The following is a 19,967-nucleotide window of genomic DNA, read 5'->3' as shown; positions in this document are numbered from 1 at the left end:
CTGAGGCCCCAGAGGAAGGCAGGGCAATGGAGGAGTCTGCTTTAGTTGATGAGGACTGGGTTAGGGAGCAATTAAGCAATCTGGACATCCATAAATCCATGGGTCCAGATGGGATGCACCCGCGGGTGCTGAGGGAGCTGGCTGAAGTCGTTGCTGGACCACTCTCCATCATCTTTGCCAAGTCTTGGGAAACGGGAGAGGTGCCTGAGGACCGGAGGAAAGCAAATGTCACTCTGGTCTTCAAAAAGGGCAAGAAGGAGGACCCGGGTAACTATAGACCGGTCAGCCTCACCTCCATCCCTGGGAAAGTGATGGAACACCTTATCCTTGGTGCCATCTTAAGACATAACAAGGATAAGAGGGTCATCAGGGGCAGTCAACATGGCTTCACCAAGGGGAAGTCGTGCTTGACCAACCTCATAGCCTTTTATGAAGACATAACAAGGTGGACTGATGAAGGCAGAGCAGTGGATGTGGTCTACCTTGACTTCAGCAAAGCATTTGACACCGTCTCCCACAGCATCCTCACGGCTCAACTGAGGAAGTTTGGACTGGATGATCGGGTAGTGAGGTGGACTGCAAACTGGCTGAAGGAGAGAAGCCAGAGAGTCGTGGTCAATGGGGCAGAGTCTGGTTGGAGGCCTGTATCTAGTGGAGTGCCTCAAGGGTCAGTACTGGGACCAGTATTATTCAATATATTCATCAACGACATGGATGAGGGAATTGAGTGTACTATCAGCAAGTTTGCTGATGACACCAAGCTGGGAGGAGTGGCTGACACGCCAGAGGGCTGTGCTGCCATCCAGCGAGATCTGGACAGGCTAGAGAGTTGAGCGGGGAAAAATTTAATGAAATATAATAAGGGAAAATGTAGAGTCTTACATCTGGGCAGGAACAACCCCAGGTTCCAGTATAGGTTGGGGAATGACCTATTAGAGAGCAGTGTAGGGGAAAGGGACCTGGGGGTCCTGGTGGACAGCAGGATGACTATGAGCCAGCACTGTGCCCTTGTGGCCAAGAAGGCCAATGGCATCCTGGGGTGGATTAGAAGAGGGGTGGTTAGTAGGTCGAGAGAGGTTCTCCTTCCCCTCTACTCTGCCCTGGTGAGACCTCATCTGGAATATTGTGTCCAGTTCTGGGCCCCTCAGTTCAAGAAGGACAGGGAACTGCTGGAGAGAGTCCAGCACAGGGCCACGAAGATGATTAAGGGAGTGGAGCATCTCCCTTACGAGGAAAGGCTGAGGGAGCTGGGTCTCTTTAGCTTGGAGAAGAGGAGACTGAGGGGTCACCTCATTAACGTTTATAAATATATAAAGGGTGAGTGTCATGAGGATGGAGCCAGGCTCTTCTCGGTGACGACCAACAGTAAGACAAGGGGTAATGGGTTCAAGCTGGAACACAAGAGGTTCCACTTAAATTTGAGAAGAAACTTCTTCTCAGTCAGGGTGACGGAACACTGGAACAGGCTGCCCAGGGGGGTTGTGGTGTCTCCTTCTCTGGAGACATTCAAAACCCGCCTGGACGCCTTCCTGTGTAACCTCACCTATGTGTTCATGCTCTGGCAGGGGGATTGGACTAGATGATCTTTCGAGGTCCCTTCCAATCCCTAACTTTCTGTGATTCTGTGATTCTGTGATGTCCTTCATTTAATTAGTGCAAATGCAATACTGCTTTAGAATAACTCCTAATATGCTTATGTAAATGAGCCTAATAAGGCAGGGTCTCAGATGTCACATGGATAGCCTGAGACAAGCAGGGAAGGTAAAAGCTGGCTGGAAAAGTAAGAATCACCTCCAAGGACCCATTACTTTCTTTGCTCTTGAGATTCCCAACATGTAACACCACTGTAGGGAAGAGATCCTTGCCTGGCTGCTCCTTCTAATCCGGCACACAGGAGCCCACAGCCTGCCATCCTGAAGCCTGCTGTCTGAAGGGATCGGTTTTGAAAAGGAAAGGAGCCGTCCCTATTCCAAATGGTCCATCGCAGCTGGCTAGCACCTGTTTGATTTGAGCGTATGTTGAAGCTTGAACTGCCGATCGGTTCAATGTATCTCCAGTTTTCTCTTCTCTGATGCAGGGCTGACTAAGACATAAACAGGGGTCCTAATTAGTCCCCAGCATAATTTCTTCGCTGCTCTGCTATTCATGAATAATATAACCATTCCAAATTCTTGTCAAGGAAAACTCCTTACGCTACACAACACCACTGTGAAGGCTCACTCTCTCTGGGTATTACGTATGGTCTTACTAAAAGAAATACAAGAACGCTATGGTTGAATAGGTGCTTAGTAGTTAAGAAGTGTCAGTCTGAGATAATTCAGATGGCCTAAGCACAAACTCTTGCAAAATTCTGCAACTTCCAAGCTGTCCACCTTGACATAACTGGTAACATTTAACCACTTATCTAAATATTGTCTAAATATTTTCTCTAAGTCTTAATCCATTTTTTTTTCTCTAGCATAGTTAAAATGGCCCATATATGGAATGCTTGTGAATCATTTGCTTTTAAGCTAGATCAGAGTTGCCTTCAAAGAACAAATACTCCTAGAAGATACGCTAGGAACAGAGAAAATAGAGTTAGGAAAAGAGGAAAGTGAAATAAAACAGCTCTTAGAAAGACGGATGTGAGAAGTAGCATGCAGGGATGGGTGCCAGTCATAAGCGTAAGTGTGGAAAAAGTACAGGGCAGGTGCTCTAGTTGAACAAGGAGAAAAATGCATTTTGAAGTTACATGCCAGGATGAGGTACAGTTCCCTATTTGCTAAAAGCCCAATTAATTGAATTCAATTATTATTACATTTCTATTTAAATCTTGTGCTCTTAAAGGTCATCAGTCTTACAGGCTAAGATACTTTGTTTGCAAATATGATCTTGTTGCACTCGCCCTTCTCTGCTGCATTAATAAAATTATGATAAACAGATTGGTAACGTGAAGCACAAGAAAAGAGATAATGTATTTGCTGTCTTACCTTGGTGCTGTTCTATATATACGCAGACTGAAGCATAAAAACAGTAGCCAGCATAGAAGCATAGGAAAGCCAAACTAAGATTCTATAGGACTGTAGATGTTTCTGTCATTACTTACCATCTTCCTTCAAGTACTGACGTCAACAGAAGACCTAACAACCTGGCTTTTTGTGCTTCTTGAATCGGGAGGAGGTATATGATAGTAACATTAAACAAAGTACTCAAGAGTTTTTGCTAGACAGCTATATAAACCTGAGACTGCATTTCACCTCCAAACGCAGCCTTTCCCCAGTTAAGCAAACCTGACTACCTCCCCACCAGAAGAAAATCTCTCCTGACTTTTCCTGAGGAACAGGTTTCAGTCCATACAGCATCACAGAATGGTTGAGGTTGGAAGGGACCTCTGGAGGTCACCTGGTCCAATCCCTCCTGCTCGAGCAGGGCCACCTAGAGTGGGTTCCCCAGGACTACGTCCAGGTGGCTTTTGAATATCTCCAAGGACAGAGACTCTGCCATCTCCCTGGGCAACCTGTGCCAGTGTCCAGTCACCCTCACAATAAAAAGTGTTTCCTGATGTTCAGAGGGAACCTCCTGTGTTTCAGTTTGTGCTCACTGCCCCTTGCCCTGTCACTGGGTACCTTTGAGAAGAGCCTGGCTCTGTCTTCTTTGCACCCTCCCTTCAGGTATTCATATAAATTGATGAGATCCTCCTGAGCCTTCTCTTCTACAGGCTAAGCAGCCCCAGCTCTCTCAGTCTTTCCTCATATGTGAGATGCTCCAGTCCCTTAATCATCTTAGTGGACTTCACTGGACTCTCTCCAGTGTGTCCATGTCTCTCTTGTATTGAGGAGCCCAGAACTGACCCAGCACTCCAGGGGTGGCCTCACCAGCGCTGAGTAGAGAGGAAGGATCACCTCCCTTGGCCTGCTGGCAATACCTTTCCGAATGCTGCCAAGGCTACCATTGGCCTTCTTTGCTGCAAGGGCACATCGCTGGCTCATGTTCAGCCTCGTGTCCACCAGGACCTCTAGGTCCTTTTCTGCCAAGCTGCTTTCCAGCTGTGTGGCCCTCCGCATATACTGGTAGTTCCCAGGTGCAAGACTTTGCACTGCTCCTTGTTCAACTTCATGAGTTTCCTGTCAGACCCTCTTGTCTGTTAAATACTATTTTTTGCCATTTTTTTAACAGAATTCTTCACTGTCCCACAGAATAAAGAGCACTGTAGCACCCTCTGAGCTGCAAAAAGTGCTTCCTGTTCAGCATGATAAGATGAGGAAAGTTTGGCTGATGAAGCATTTTCCCTAGCAGCATGTCCTTAAACACTTTACACTGGAAAAATGCAACCTTCAATACTCTATTGATTTTCTCACTACATTCACTACCTCATCCTAGATACGCTTGGAAAAAAAATCAATCAAAATAATCCGCAGCTATGACATAATATCCTCATCCCCACTCCAAATAAAAGACACCCTTTCTGCTCAGCTGACTTCACAAAATAGCACTAAAGCCAGTACCTTGCAAGAGCCCGAGGGTCAGACTGGCTGGGTTGATGTTCCAGGCTGAGGAACAGCCCGGACACAGAACATGCCACTTGCACGCACCCCTGTCAGAGGTGGGCTAATAAACGGGATCAAATAGACCTAAATCCTACCACCACCCGGACTTAATGGCTGCAGATTCACTGTGGTGGGGAAACAGCCAGCAGCAAATAGGAAGAGTCGGAAAAAAAGCTGGGGGAATTTGAATGTAGGTAATTCTGCCTTCCCAGAGCTTTCCTGACAGATTTTGCTGCAAAAAAAGATCTGGAATCTAGAATACACTGATTGAAATAACGAGAGATGTGAACTAGGCTCTGTAATGAATGACTTGATGGAAACCTGGATTTCCTAAAGTATTCAGCATCTGCTTGCTCTCATCAATTTCAACATAGGCACCATCTCCCTGAAGCTTATATCACAGAATCACACAGAATCACAGAGGGGTTGGGGTTGGAAGGGGCCTTTGGAGATCATCTAGTCCAACCCACCTGCTAAAGCAGGTTCACCAGAGCAGATCACACAGGGATGTGTCCAGGCGGGTGTTGAATGTCTCCAGAGAAGGAGACTCCACAGCCTCTCTGGGCAGCCTGTTCCAGGGCTCTGGCACTCTGAAAGAAGTTTCTCCTCATATTCAGATGGAACCTCCTGTGCTTCAGTCTGTGCCCATTGCCCATCACCCTGTCGCTGGGCACCACTGAAAGGAGTCTGGTCCCGTCCTCTTGACACCCACCCTTGAGATATTTATAAACATTGATGAGATCCCCTCTCAGCGTCTCTTCTCCAGGCTGAACAGACCCAGCTCCCTCAGTCTCTCCTCATAAGAAAGGTGCTACAGACTCCTCATCAGTCAGGTGGTAAACTAACTTCAGGTACTTAAAAAAAGAAAGGCAAACAAGACAAAACATCCAGGCCACAGCACAACCATGAAGAGTGTTGTAGGCCTACACAAATTATATATGAATTGTTCTGAATTGTGTCTGACACTGATCTGAAAACCAGTGCAATCTCCATGGTGCAAGAACTTACAGCTGGAGGGGTCTCTGTGGAGGAAGACCACTCAAATTCTTTGGCAGCTGCTGTCTTCAGGCAGCCCTTACAAATGACCCAGGCATGGGAAAACAGCCCTGGAAATTCAGCTAACAACAAAAATTGCTGTTTCCTTAGACTGCATAAATAACTTCCTAGACACAGCTGATAACTTGTTTTCACAGCTTTTTCACTACTTGTTTAGTGCTTTGCTGCTTCTGTGAATGCTAGAAGTAGCAGATTTTTTTTTTTTTAAATCACGTGACCTTTATTTACAACAAAGCTAATGGAACTGGGGCTTTCATGTTGTTTTGAAACTCGAAGAAAATACTGTCACCATTTTAACGACTATCATATTACTAAGGGGTTTTTTTTTGCAATACAAAGCTTAAAGAGAAACAAAAAATATTGTATTGCTGGCACAGGACAGGAACTTTTCTTGATGCACGGTTTTTCTCATCACTGTTTTTCAATTTCACACAGGGAGAACTTCATCCTGCTGTGAATTTTTGCCATCTCTCTTCTCACATTCATGAAAACTGAGTCATAATTCCAGCAGCACTAGCACAGGTCAGGGTTAGTTTCAGGAAAATTTTTCCCATTTCACACTGACTATACCTCACAGTATTTAAACTCTTTGCAGGGACATCTGGCTGATCCCCTTTCTCACTCTCTTGCTTCCAGGAGAGCGACATCAACATCTTGTTGCTGAGATTGGATTAACCAAATCATTGAGAAAGGAGGAGAATAACAGGTTAAAATTAAATGTGGGTAACATTCATGTGTGTATTCAGCACAGCATATTTATTTTTTGAACATAATAATCAAAAAAAGAATCAAAAGCGAGACAGAGAGGCCAATTCTAAGGGACCAAAGAGCCTTGGAGGAGGAAGGTGAATGACACTTGTAATACATTCCTCAGAGGAGTGTCAAAAGGAGTCTCCTTGCATCTCAGCTTCGGAAAATCACTGCCTTTGGTCCATCCTTGTCAGGTATCCAGCAAACATTAACAGGAGAGACTTATTTAATCAATACCAGACTCTTCTGTTAATGTTTGCTGGATAACTTGTAACTTCAACCTTGAATTTAATTTTTTTCCTAGGTGATTCATAGGTTTTGATTATACTGATATCCCCCCCATAAAAGGTCCGTACTATTTATATGAATGGTTGTCAAGGAAACCAGAAATCCAGCAAAGCTGGGTAACTTTTCTAGATTCAGAATTTCTGGTGACTGAGTATTTTAAAAAATAATAACAATTCTCACTGAAAAACAACTGTCAGGAGATGGGAATTTATACACTTTTGCTAAAATTATTTTTCTCTTTCTGCTGGCCTTTGCTGCTGTTGTTTTTACTCATCACAGAAGCGCTGGTGACTTTAATGAATTCTGCCTCATCTCTTGCTTTATAAGCAGATGATATCTTCCACATATACATGCAACAAGTCTGGATAGAAATAGCAGTGAGTAAAAAGGTTGAGATAGAAATGGATGATTATCTGAACCTCTGGTTCCTGGATAATGTAGAGTAAACGCAGAAAATGTGGAACAAGCCACAACTGGAAATAAAGATTAGATATTAAAAAGGCAGAACAAACAAAAACTCCCAAATCAGCATGAGCATACAGCGAAGCAGAATAACTGCAAATTAATTCTCATTTCTGTGGCAAAGTCTGTAACATAGCCCGACTGATGCTTGTTTTTACTTTTTTACTTTTTTTTTTTCCCTTCTTTCTTTCAAAATCTCTCACCAATACACACATATACACAAAGAGCAGACAGGTGGGAAAAAACTGATTTTAAAATGCTTCTTCAAACCTACTTCCTTAATAACAAAATTAACTGAGGGTGCCAAGAGTTAAGCCATGCTCTGTGTTTGGAACCAACATGCTTTACACAGATGAAACTGCAGGCTGTTACATAAAGTAAAATGATTTTTTTTTGTTGTTGCTGCCATTTAGGTAACAGGATATTCAGCCATATAGCTTCTTCAGAAAAGAAATGACCAAATGGTGATTCACCTCCTGCACGTTTGACGATTAACTCCCCCTCCTTAGGTATTTGGCTAGTTTTCCTCCACAAGGTTTCCATTCCTCCCTCCTTGCTTAGCGCCACCAAACTCAAATGGCCAGTTTCCATTTGACACTGAGTCCCTTTTCTTTACTCTCATCTGAGACATTTTAAATTTTCTCCACTGTTTCTTGCTATGTCCAAAATGCTGAATGCCCTCTTTTCTTTTCTCCGTTCATTTGTCCAATATGAGACTGCAGAACAGAAAGTCTGGCCAGTCCCAGTTAGTGCCGTTTCTTGTCCATTTGGGACCTTTGGCTTCAATTCCAGCTGGATTTCAGTGTGGCAGTCAGGGGTGGAGGACATACGAGGCTCAGAGCATCCTGAGAGAGGTCAGTGAGAATAAACCAAACACCAGCTTCCCAGTCCTACCTCTCCAGCAGGGGCAAAAGTGGAAGTCTTCCCTAGAAGATAAGATAAAGACTTTTTTTTTTTTTTCCCTTCCTGTCAGTGAATGAGTGAAAAGAGACACACAAGGTGGACTAGATAAAATGGCAGGAAGCCAGAGCTTTCTGCTAAAAGCTGACTGACAGGTAGATCTGGCCAGAATTTGGCCAGCGATCAAAAGCAACTCGTGGCTGCCCTTCTCACTTCACCTGTATGGAAAGATAAGAAAGATCAATTGCTCCCTCTAATTGCTAGTGAACTCAATCAACAAGCTCTTTGTACTAATCCATCAGGCAAGATACAAACCCACAAAAACATTACAATTGCCAGCTTTTTAATTTTAGCAGCTATGCAAGTACATGCACATTAGCTGCAGCCATTACATGTTCCGGCAAATTTCCATGCAGCTCTTGGGGTCAAAGTCTAGAGGCATACGGTGTGTGTTTTGCATGATGTAGGATATTAAACAGGTGTCATCAAGACACACTGTCCAGAATTAAAAGCAACACCAGCTCCTGCATAAAGACATGTTATGTTGGATAGACAATAACCTCAGCTCAGTGACAAAGATCTGAAGTGGGATTTTTTTCTTTATGGGACCCCGTGCAAAAGTCCATTTTTAAGGATGATGAAAGAAGGTAGCACAACAGTTACCCTGACTGTTGTTAACTAAGTAATGCCCGGCAGGAGGCTGCAGGTCTAAAATATTAGTTATCTTATGCAAAAAAGCCCCAACCAAAACTTTAAAATGTTGAGGGAAGGACTTCTCACCCTTTTATGACTGAAAGATCTCATCCTGTTTGTATCCAATACAAACCAGAATGTACTTCAATGCAGGAGTCAGAGTTGCAGAAGATGATGATTTGTGGAAAGGATGTAGGAATGCAGCTTCTGCCAGACCTCTGACATCCTAATGTGAAGTCCAAACATAGCAGACATATAAAAGAAAAAAAATATTCATTCTTCTATTCAGAAGGAAATCACTAGGTACTATCTGGCATCTCACCAGTAAAATCACCTCTCTCTAGACCTAAAACTTTTACTGTTTCTGCTTTCAGAGCAAGAATGGTGAAACGTCAACAGCTGAAAATGCTGCACCAAGAGGCAGTGGGTGGAACACACATCCAGCTGGTGAAATAAATGCCATATCCCATGAAGAACTATTACTTCTCTTATTTTCAGCAAACGCAAAGAATTTGCAGGAAAACAAGTCATCCTCCATGCTACAGGACTGGAGGCCAGGTGGTGGGAACTTTTTATATTGCAATTATTGCTTCAAGAGAACAAAAATTACATGAAGCAATGTTGTTTTCTCCAACGGTAAGTAGTATAATACATCAAAACTCCTGGAGACTAAAAAGCTCCAGGAATACATCATGGATAAAAAGGACAATAAAGGATAAAATGCATTACAATTATGAACAAGCAATATTAACAATAACCAAGTATAAGAAGAACTGAATGCAACAAGGGGGAGAAAACTGTGTTATTTTTCTTTGTTACTAGAAAGACATAAGATGTCTCTCAAACAATGCAGCACTAACTAGAGAAACAATCAGAAGAAAATAAAGACATTTTTGGGGAAGCTGGGCTCCTCCAAAGGAAGAAATATTGAGTTTGATGTTCATGACATCAGTCTAGCATCTTGCCCAGGTTCTGGTTAAATATTGGACAAACACTGCAGATAACAGTGAATTTGCATGAGTTGTGTTTAAAGGAAGTGTCCGTGTAGCGGGCATGTATCTCTTACACTTCTTGAAACAGTCAGTGTGAGGGCTAAGGCCACCAGTATCACCCTAATTCCATGTAATCTTGTAGTTTCACCTGAAGGACCATCAGATAAAAATGCAGTCAGATAGACAGGTGAATGCAGATCCTAAATGGCTGATTAAAACAATACAGCTGGAACTATTTTATAGAGGCTTTCAACTGTATCAGCTAAAAACTGTGGAATTTATTCAACTGTGAAAGGGGTCAAACCTGAAGTAACAGAACAGTATATAGGAAAATTATCAGGGGATCAAAACACTGCTGAGTTTTCATCTTTGTTGCTGAAAGGGTGAGACCTAGACACTATCATCTTACCCTCAAAAAATGAAACTAGATTGAGTCAGTTTGATCTGAAAAGTGATACCTCCACTAACAGAAATGAAATTTCACAATGTGGAAATTCAAATGTTCTCATATCAAGGCCACTCCAAAAGAGGTACTATCAGTGGCACCTAATTTAATAATCTTATTCTGTATATCTCCTTTGAAGCAGGTACTTAAAATCCGAATCAGTCTGAATGCCCCTACCCAGGCTGAGATGGTTTCAGAAGACCTGTGAGATGAAGGACTTCACTGCCCGGTGTGCTTGTGCTACGTCGGACACACAGCACGGCTTGTCATTTCCAGTGCTGTGAAAAAGTGTCATACAAAGAGGTGTGCCCAGGTAAGATGAACATCATTTTTCACCACAAGAATGACCATTTCAGCCCTAGTCCTTCAGAATAATTTCTGCCTATGCTTCCCGCCAGACCGCTCCGTTGGGAAGGAGCTCACATCTGAACTACTGTGCAAGACGTCCCTGAATTCCAGTTGTTTCTCAGAAACAAGCCAACGCCAAACACTTTACAAATTATGAATTCTAACAATTCCAGCTCCCTGGTGGTGAATCAAGGTTATTCTTGGAGTCCTTCCAGCCTGCTATCTTTCTTCAGCTTATCAATCGGACACGCAAATATATACACTTTAGTTCTTTGTAAATCTAAAAGCAAGGCTCACTAAACATTTTAATAAGATGCTCACATCAATACCAATCCTGAATAGGAATGCCTGGAACAGTCCCTGCTGCTCTTCTATCAGTAATCGAATGCCCTGTGACAGGGAGGTGTCCTCACGGGCAAGTGAAAAGCTATTAAGATCTAAGACCATAGTCATTACATGTCTTCCCAGCTTTTTATCTGTTAGTGCCAAGAAAATAAATCATGCTGGAACACAGGATGACCATTAACTCTCCACAGCAAGTACCAGGGATATACAACCTATACCTCCTATGCAGATCAAAGCGTCAAATAATTTCCGTATAAGGTTAGGACAGCAAAAAGTTTTCATTTCTCATGGAAGGATGATAAAGTTCTTAGAAAGGAGTTGCTGTAATGGGGATACAACAATATCTTGGGCACAAACAATATTTGCAGCAGTCAGTTTGAGGCACTGTGTGTTTTCAACTTCCTTTTTTTCCAGGGCGCATCAGATCATTTTTGTCAAACTGAATAATTTTTGGAAAATCTCATGTGCAGGTTTTAATCTTTTTCCCATTCTCTATTAAAAGAGCCATCCCTGGAGGTGCAGCGCATGTTGCTGCAGTAAGAGTGATGTTTAAGAAGCTGAACGCCAAGCAGGAATCCTTGCTATTGAAATGTCACAGTCAGCTACTATGACACAAATGCGAATGCTGGCAGCAGGAGAGAGTTGGCTCCTTATTCCTCACTTCGCATATGTTATAAACAACAGCTTACCATGGCTCCCTGTTGGAGGTAGTCCATAGCGACTGTAGTGCTTTTCCCTAGAATCACAGAATGTTAGGAATTGGAAGGGACCTCAAAAGATCATCTAGTCCAATCCCCCTGCCAGAGCATGAACATATAGGTGAGGTTACACAGGAAGGTGTCCAGGCGGGTTTTGAATGTCTCCAGAGAAGGAGACTCCACAACCCCCCTGGGCAGCCTGTTCCAGGCTCTATCACCCTCACTGTGGAGAAGTTTCCTCTCATATTTAAGTGGAACCTCTTGTGTTCCAGTTTGAACCCATTGCCCCTTGTCCCATCATTGGTTGTCACCGAGAAGAGCCTGGCTCCATCCTCGTGACACTCACCCTTTACATATTTATAAACATTAGTGAGGTCACCCCTCAGTCTCCTCTTCTCCAAGCTAAAGAGACCCAGCTCCCTCAGCCTTTCCTCATAAGGGAGATGCTCCACTCCCTTAATCATCTTTGTGGCCCTGCACTGGACTCTCTCCAGCAGTTCCCTGTCCTTCTTGACCTGAGGGGCCCAGAACTGGACACAATATTCCAGATGAGGTCTCACCAGGGCAGAGTAGAGGGGAAGGAGAACCTCTCTCGACCTACTAACCACCCCCCTTCTAATACCCCCCAGGATGCCATTGGCCTTCTTGGCCACAAGGGCACAGTGCTGGCTCATGGTCATCCTGCTGTCCACCAGGACCCCCGGGTCCCTTTCCCCTGCACTGCTCTCTAATAGGTCACTCCCCAACCTATACTGGAACCTGGGGTTGATCCTGCCCGGATGCAAGACTCAATAAAATCAATAAAAAGGTGGAGCTACAAAGCCCACAATAGTTACAGAGAAGTCAGAAAATTAACAAAGAACTCCAGTGTTTCCAAAACACCAGCAACAGTAGGAAAGTATAAGTGGTTTACAAAGCCAGGCATGAGGCTTTCTTTTGGAACAGTCAGTTGTGCAGCAGAAGCGCTGTGCAATATAACACCATGGGCAGACTGGGACCCTTGGAAGAGGCCCAGGAAATAGTGCACTTTCTCGCATCACCCTGGGCTTCATCCTGATACACCAAACTCTTACAGTTCCAAATCTTAAATTAACTGCCAACATTCGTAAATCCAAGGAGCAATGACACAAAAATCTGCGAAAAGCTATTCCACCTTTCACATCTTGCCTCCCTCCAGAGACAAAGTCAGAGGTGAGGCTGTCCATGAAAGCCAGATGTCACGAAGCAGACAACAACCGCTGGAAGTCAGTAACGGCACCATGACTCCCATTCTCATAACCAATTTCTGACCAGCCTCACCGATCTCCACAGCACTTCTTTCATCACTGCCTGTTTTTTTTTTTTTTTTAAATAATCTGGGCCTGAATAATAAGGGAAAACAGTTATTTTTCATTTGTAGCGTTGCATGGCTTCTTTTGTGCAGAAGAGGGACCGGGAGGGCAGAGGAAGTATTGCTTAGGCTACTCAGTCTGCACGGATAGATTCTGATCACTTCACAAAGGTTCCACTGTGCTGGGGAGTTTGAATTGCTATCTGTTTCTTGGTGGATACTCATTTCCTCCCAAGCAGTCTGAAGGAAAATATCTTGGCTTACAAGGCCTGGCTTGTTAATGGCCAGTCATCTGTACTGAAAACCATGGATAAAAGACCCTGCTCATAGCATGGTACCATTGTGTCACAACCACAAGCATATTTTATCACCTGAGACTTCACGTCTCCAGTATTCAGTATGTTCATCAGCAAATACACAAAATCTCAATCATAATGTGGAAATTCAAGTCTAAAACTAAGCCATGCAAGAGATGAAAATCTGTACAATGTTTTGATCAAAGGCTTTGGTTTTCAAAATCTTAAATTTGCGTTTTCTCTTAAAAATAAAACCAACCAAACAACAAAATGGACATGAAATAATTTTTTAAAAGAGAAAGGCAAAGGGCAGGAAGAAACAGCACTCCATGCTTATTATTTCACTGACATGTACAGAAGGCTAGTTTACAGAAAAGACAAAAAGCTGGTGAAACGCAGGAGCATTGCAACCCCACCATAACATGTGACAGTATTTGACCAAAACCACAGCACTGTGGAAACACTTTAATTGAATACCTACCACTGCATAAATGAATGTAAATATAAACAGATGCTGTGTTTCACATCCTGTATTGAATTAGTAGCAATTAGATCTTGCATATGAAGTGGAAAAGAAAGGAAGGAAAGTAATGTCTGCTTTATAACTTTGTGTGTCTGCCTCTGAGGCATACAGCGAACTGCTTAAACAAATAAACAACCATGCATTGCCCTTGAACAATTTACAATCTGCACGCAGTGCGATGCAAATAGTCTGACTGTTATAATCCACGATGGTTACTAGTTAGTCCTGGGAAAACAAATTGTTATGGATGGCAGCTTCTGCAACATCCAGTGGAACTGCTTGATCAGGAGATGGTGGAATGCGGGAGAATGCTGGCCAGTTTTGTTGTTCAAGGCTTTATCAACACTGCTGCCACTGTTACCCTCTGCAGCTGATGTGACTATTACTAAGCCAATATTCTGTTCATCAAATATCATCTTACATCTTCCCAATTGTCAGTCAGCTCCCTCCCATGTTCTGCAGTTCTGTTAGAAGTATTTGCTTGAATACAGTTCCAAAATTGGTATATGCCAATGTATGATACATGCAGCTCCATCATGCTGCTATCATTCATTGTAAAAGCTTCCACTGGTAGCAAAAAAAATCATGGCATTTGATTTGCTTTTGGTGTCAATTATTGCATGGACACAGAGTACATATTAAAAAAGCTAACATTATTGGGATATTGGATTAGGCTAACTCTTGTATGGACAATACCATTTGTCAAACAGGACACTTGGTTGCTGTCTGGGTAGTGAAGTGAGTCTCCATGGTAAGGGTCCTTGCAGAGGCATCTTAGTTGGGTTGGATAATGCTCACCTAAAACACGATTCTGTAAAATTTTTATAACCCAGCTGGCCCGTGGTCCTACATGAGCACTGCAGGACATGTGTAATCCATCACTATAGATTACCTCGACCTACATACAAAACATTTCTCAACTATCTTAGGTGCGTACAAAAGACTGTCCTACGTGATCATATCTACACATGTAGGAACTGTTTCTATCGATTGTCTTACCCTTGCACAATTGATTAATTTTGCAGTAGGAACTGTCTGTGAATCTCCGGGACAACCACCCAGGATGTTAATCGACACATTTAAGCATATAAATTGGTCCAGGCACAGCATGGACTGCCTAGGAAATCTCAAGAACTGCCTGAAATTCCCACTGGGACAGCTCCTATAACAATCTGTCAAATACTTCTTGTGCAGATGGCCAGCAGTTCAGTCAATCGCCTAGTTTCAACTTGATCTGCTGTCTGAAACCAGCCCTTTATCTCATCTATGCAGATGACTAGCCTGGGAGTTCCTGGACCACCCTTGGAATTAGAACCTTAGGTGCACTGGGAGTGCACACAGGCACACCCGTGAGACCCAGCTACACTACAATTATAATTAAAGAATTAAACTTGGTTTTCCTGCTTAAATCTCATAGCCCTTGCCCATCTGTCAGACCAAAAGATGTCAACGTCAGACCTAGCAAACTGCCTTCACAGTTCAGATGGAAGTGGCTGAGGAGTGACTCATCTCATGCTTAGGTAAATGCCTAAAGTTATGTAATATTTATGCCACACATTATACGAGCTTGGTTTTGCTCCCTGGATCACACTGCTGATTTTGACTGTGTGTGCAGCCTACATCAACATTTCTCATATGAAATCACCTCAGGCAGCACTGGCAGTGAGATTTGTGGTCTATTGTTTCTGGGAACAGTAAAAGCTGGAATATTGTCCATATATGCAGCAAAGTATGAAGCTTTTCACACTCCATTTTCAGGTCAAATGCTCATGTATTGCAGAAACCTATTCACCATTCCCAGCTTCAAGTTCACAGAACAATTGCAGCATGTTTGTGGGCTGAACTATTTAAAGGACATGGCTTTTCTGCTTTTCCAGTGATGACAAGCCTACGTTTATGTGGGCCATCAAGATTCATGCACAGCAGAACAGGCAAATGCTCACTTTACCTTCTGCTCCCCTCAGTTCACCTGACATTGGTAGCAGTCTGCCAGGCAACACCTGGGAAAACAAACTTGCCTCATCTGTATTCCACACATCACACATACAGTTTTGCTTTATCAGCTGCTCCCTCTGCTCTGGGCCAATGCAGATCACAATGGGTTTACTGCCTAAACTTCCCTGTGAGTGAACTGACATGAGATTCCATGCCGAATAATGAAGTGTAGAAGCTAAGTGTTTGCGTTGAACATTTTCAATAGTTAGCTCTGGAGTGTCTTCATGTAAGACTGAACTGAAAAAACACAATATTCTGCAGCCTCATATTTGCAAGCCACAGCTGTAATGGGTCTTTTAGATCAGTGTTTCACAGGTATGTATTTTTCTTTTATTTAATGTTCAAAGAAGACAATTTTCAGTTTCCAGTTGTTCTGTGGGATGCATTGCTGTAATAGCTACAGCTACCGCATTAGGACCACAGCTGAATAACATGGCTAATGTGATCATAGAAAGTGAATCTACATTGCCAAGTAACTCTCCAGTTTGTAGTCACAGCCATATGTGACCACATAAATTTGGAAGAGTTACTAGAAAGCAGCTCCGTGGAGAAGGATCTCGGGGGTTCTGGTTGAAGGCAAGTTGAACATGAGCCAACAGTGTGCCCTGGCAGCCAAGAGGATCCAACCGTGTCCTGGGGTGACAGAACCCTAGGGAATGGCAGGAAGATGTGCCAGGGGAGGTTTAGGTTGGACATGAGGAAAAGGTTCTTCCCCCAGAGGGTGGTGGAGCACTGGAACAGGCTCCCCAGGGAGGTGTCAGGGCCCCAAGCCTGACAGTGTTCAAGAGACTGGACAAGGCCCTCAGACACATGGCGTGAACTGTGGGGTTGTCATATGCAGGGACAGGAGTTGGACTCGATGATCCTTGTGAGTCCCTTCCAACTCAGGACATTCCATGATTCTATGCGTGGGCCATAATGAGCAGAACAAGAATGAAATCTGCATCTATGCAACAGTTCAGCTACTGGCACCATTATCAGCTGCCCACACTTCACTGATGCTTATTGCTGATTCCTAAGTGCATGTAGCAAGTTTAGTTAATAGGACAGAGTTGCACTGGCAGTGCAGTTCACAATCTGAACAGCTTCTAAGTTGAGGGAGAGTTCTTGAGCACAGATCTCCCTCATGGTTATTGGTGAGGCAATGAGGAGACAGGAAAGTTATCTTGGGGGAGGTCACAAGCGTTTTAGTAGAAGCGCCTGTTACAATCATCAAACTGGCTGTTTAAAATAAATTTATCTTGCGAGCTCCCATCTCAACTGTGTCCGACCCTTTTCCTGGAAATGCTGTTATCTCGGCTCAGCTCCACAGCCAAATCTCCTTCTCTTCTGCCCCATCCGCTATCATATGCCTCAAGCAAAGACAGAGCTCTCCGTGGCCATCCCTTCCCGTGCTCCATACCTCTTCCAAGCAGGCTGGCGTTAGTTTGGCAGCACCCACTTCTAGGGAGAGAATGAACGTAGGCTCTTTCTGGTGCAGGATGAACATGAACAGCTGTGTTCCCTTGCAAAAGGTAAAGTAAGTCTTCTCGAAATTTTAAAAGGAACTTATGACTTGCTTACTTCACAGCAGCAGGCAGAGTAGATATGTTGGTTTGCTAGCCCTAGAAATTCTGGGATAATCAGTGGCACTTTGTCTACCCTTTCCTGCAATGAAGCGTCCAGTTTTCCTCTAAAACCTGAGGGAGAACAACACCTATTTCAGAGCCTTATTTTCTACACCTTCCTTTAGGACACTGGTTGTTCTAACTCTAAGCTAAAGAGAATGCATTTTAAGAACTGCAGGATATGTTAAGAAACATCACCAAATATTTCAGTCTCCAAATTCTGCCTTTTAAAAAACCAATACTCTAGTGGAAAGTGTTGCCCGAGTTCTAAATAGCTACTTGAAAACAAAAAAAGTATCCATACTATTTATGGAGGATTTAACATTATGTGTTCCCTTCTACTATTTGAGCAGGAACAGGAGCAGGACTCCTCCCAGGACTTAAGGGCTTAAGCTAAAATGGCAACTCCTACTGCATTGAAAGTAAGAGGCTGGAAGCCCATACTTATCCAAAGGGAAAAAAACAAACATGAAATGAAACGTTTTCTGTAGCAGCCAAAATGTGTTCCAAAGCAATGAAACATTGGTGAATGAAAGCTAAGCAGAAAATTCTCAAGCTGTTGTTCAGTCTAAGCCCTTTTAAATGTCAGCAATTGCTATTGATTACAATTTTATAAAGAAGTATGGAGGGTCATTAAAACTGAAATATAGTATATACTGGATTCATAGTTCACTTTAGAGAAAGGTAGACTTTCTAGTAAACATTCCAGCATCGGCTGTTTTCCTAACACTGGACAGCATAATACAGCTCCCAAGAGTACAGGTGAAATACAGGAACCCAAAACAATCATTAAATCCTCTCTGGAGTGTATGTAGGAAACAAATGAGATGAGCTCCCACAGCAGTCTGTAAACAGCTCCTCTGTCTTCTTTGCTAAAACTTGCAGGATGATCTGGATATGAGCTAGCATCATAGCTGGCTTTTTAAAACTCTATTTATATTTACAACTCTTTGCTGTCCTTTGGCAGTGTCTGTCACATTCACCTGTACTCAGTACTACTTTATACTGTGTTTTTTGGCTACTGAAATCAGTGAAATTGCTTGGTATGCAATATGATGAGCTCTGAGGAAGAGTGGCAGACCTGGAAAGATGTATTTCTGCGTCAAAGCCTGCATGCCGTATGAAAGTGGTCCCCACCCTAAAGTCTATGTGTTACATGCAAGACAGTCTGGTGTCGCTTTAGGTCACCATCCATTTAAAAACTGAAGTTGAGTGAAAATGGAGGGACAAAACAAGACTTTGTTCGGTAGCCTAATAAGTGCCCGGAGTTTTGCCTATAAATCAGAAAGTCGAAGTAAGCTCTGTTGGTTATTATTTACTTAACTAGATTGGACCATACCCCAATGACCAGAAGGAAAACACTAAGAAGTCTGTCTTGCCCAGCTGAGAGGCTAATTAAACACTGTAAAACCCTACAATTTGCAGAAAAGCACATGTAATATAGACACATACAAGATTTACAAGAACAAACCTCCTCCTTGCTATGAAGCTATAAAGAACAGAAGGAAGATTTCTAGCTAATTAGGTTAATATCAGCTTATGGCTTCATGTGGAAGGATGAATAAAACAATAAAACAGCTAGAAACAAAATACTTTTTAAAGGAACATTTTTTCCCTCTTCTCTCTTTCTTTTCCCCTTTTTATCTTTCCACAACTTTTTGTGCTCAAGATTCTGCAACATGGTGTGCTTAGAATTTACACCGTAATTAGCATAGCAATTTGCTAACTTTTGTTTTTTCCTTGGTTTGAGGTGCTGTTCAGAACAGTCAAGTCATACACATTATTGCCAGCAACTCCAAATGTTAAAATCTCAATGCTTAATTCTACCTCCAAAGCTAAAAACTGTGCAGCTCAAACTCAGTGCTCTGCCACATGATTTAATTTAAACTTTATAACTATGAAAAAATAATTACTTTATGCTTTGAGTGACTTTTTTTTCCCCCTTGGAACTCTGCTTTCTTCATAGAATTCTCCTTTCTTCATATTCATTCCTTTTGGAAGGGCATGCAGATAAAAAAGGTAGCTATTTCAAAATGTAGTATTGATACATCATCAGAGTATATGTTCTTATAGTGTTACACACCCACGCCTAAGGAACGCAGGGAAGTTGAGTGTTTCAAGTAACAGATTTGGGCTTATCGAACAAGCTATTTAAGATTCCACCAGTGCTATTAGAAAGAAGTATCCTTAGCAAAACATAATGTGATCAGATGCAATTCAACCTGGGCAACCAGAATCTTCTTGATAGCAGGTAAAATTCTAAGCTGTTAAACAGCATATTCCATTGGTGAAGAAATTACACTCATTTTAGCCATTTAGTATCTTCTACTCAAGTGTAACTGGGGTTACAATCACGTGGGTTAGAATTAGTTTTAGCCAGGGAGAATATTTTAGCCAGCGGTTCTGCCACAAGTCGCCAATCCAGAGAGATGAATAAAAAAGGGATGACACAAAAAGGGATGACATGAAACCAGAAGTGTATGAGTAACACTTATGTTTGTCATTCTTTACCTTGAGCTCATCTGCATCATAGAAGTCTATGCGCACAGCAGGGACCATCCATGTCTGGAATAGAGTTGCCAGGATCTGTTTGGCAATTGCATCTGCGATGAGGTGGAAGTGGAGTGGGTTTCGCCTGATATGGGGAGAGAAATGCGTTAGATAAAAGGTTTCCAATTCCTCTAGTAAAAGGACAACATCAGAACTTGCAAAG

At 42.8% G+C, this 19,967-nt stretch overlaps 1 protein-coding gene across 2 annotated transcripts in view; it reads right to left on the bottom strand.

Annotated features, from left to right (window-relative positions):
• Positions 1–19,967, bottom strand: part of LARGE1 (LARGE xylosyl- and glucuronyltransferase 1) — a 289,002-nt gene that overhangs the window by 111,356 nt on the left and 157,679 nt on the right. For both annotated transcript variants that reach the window (XR_010607125.1, XM_065646803.1), the window contains exon 6: positions 19,766–19,889. Coding sequence is in view for 1 of the 2 variants with exons in the window: in XM_065646803.1 (XP_065502875.1) it covers positions 19,766–19,889 (124 nt within the window). In the remaining variant the exon portion in view is untranslated. The remainder of the gene's footprint in view (positions 1–19,765; positions 19,890–19,967) is intronic.

Source organism: Caloenas nicobarica, chromosome 1 (assembly GCF_036013445.1).
Source record: "Caloenas nicobarica isolate bCalNic1 chromosome 1, bCalNic1.hap1, whole genome shotgun sequence".
Taxonomy (NCBI): Eukaryota; Metazoa; Chordata; class Aves; order Columbiformes; family Columbidae; genus Caloenas; species Caloenas nicobarica.
Note: the sequence above shows the minus strand (reverse complement) of the source record. Positions and strands in the feature narration are given on the sequence as shown.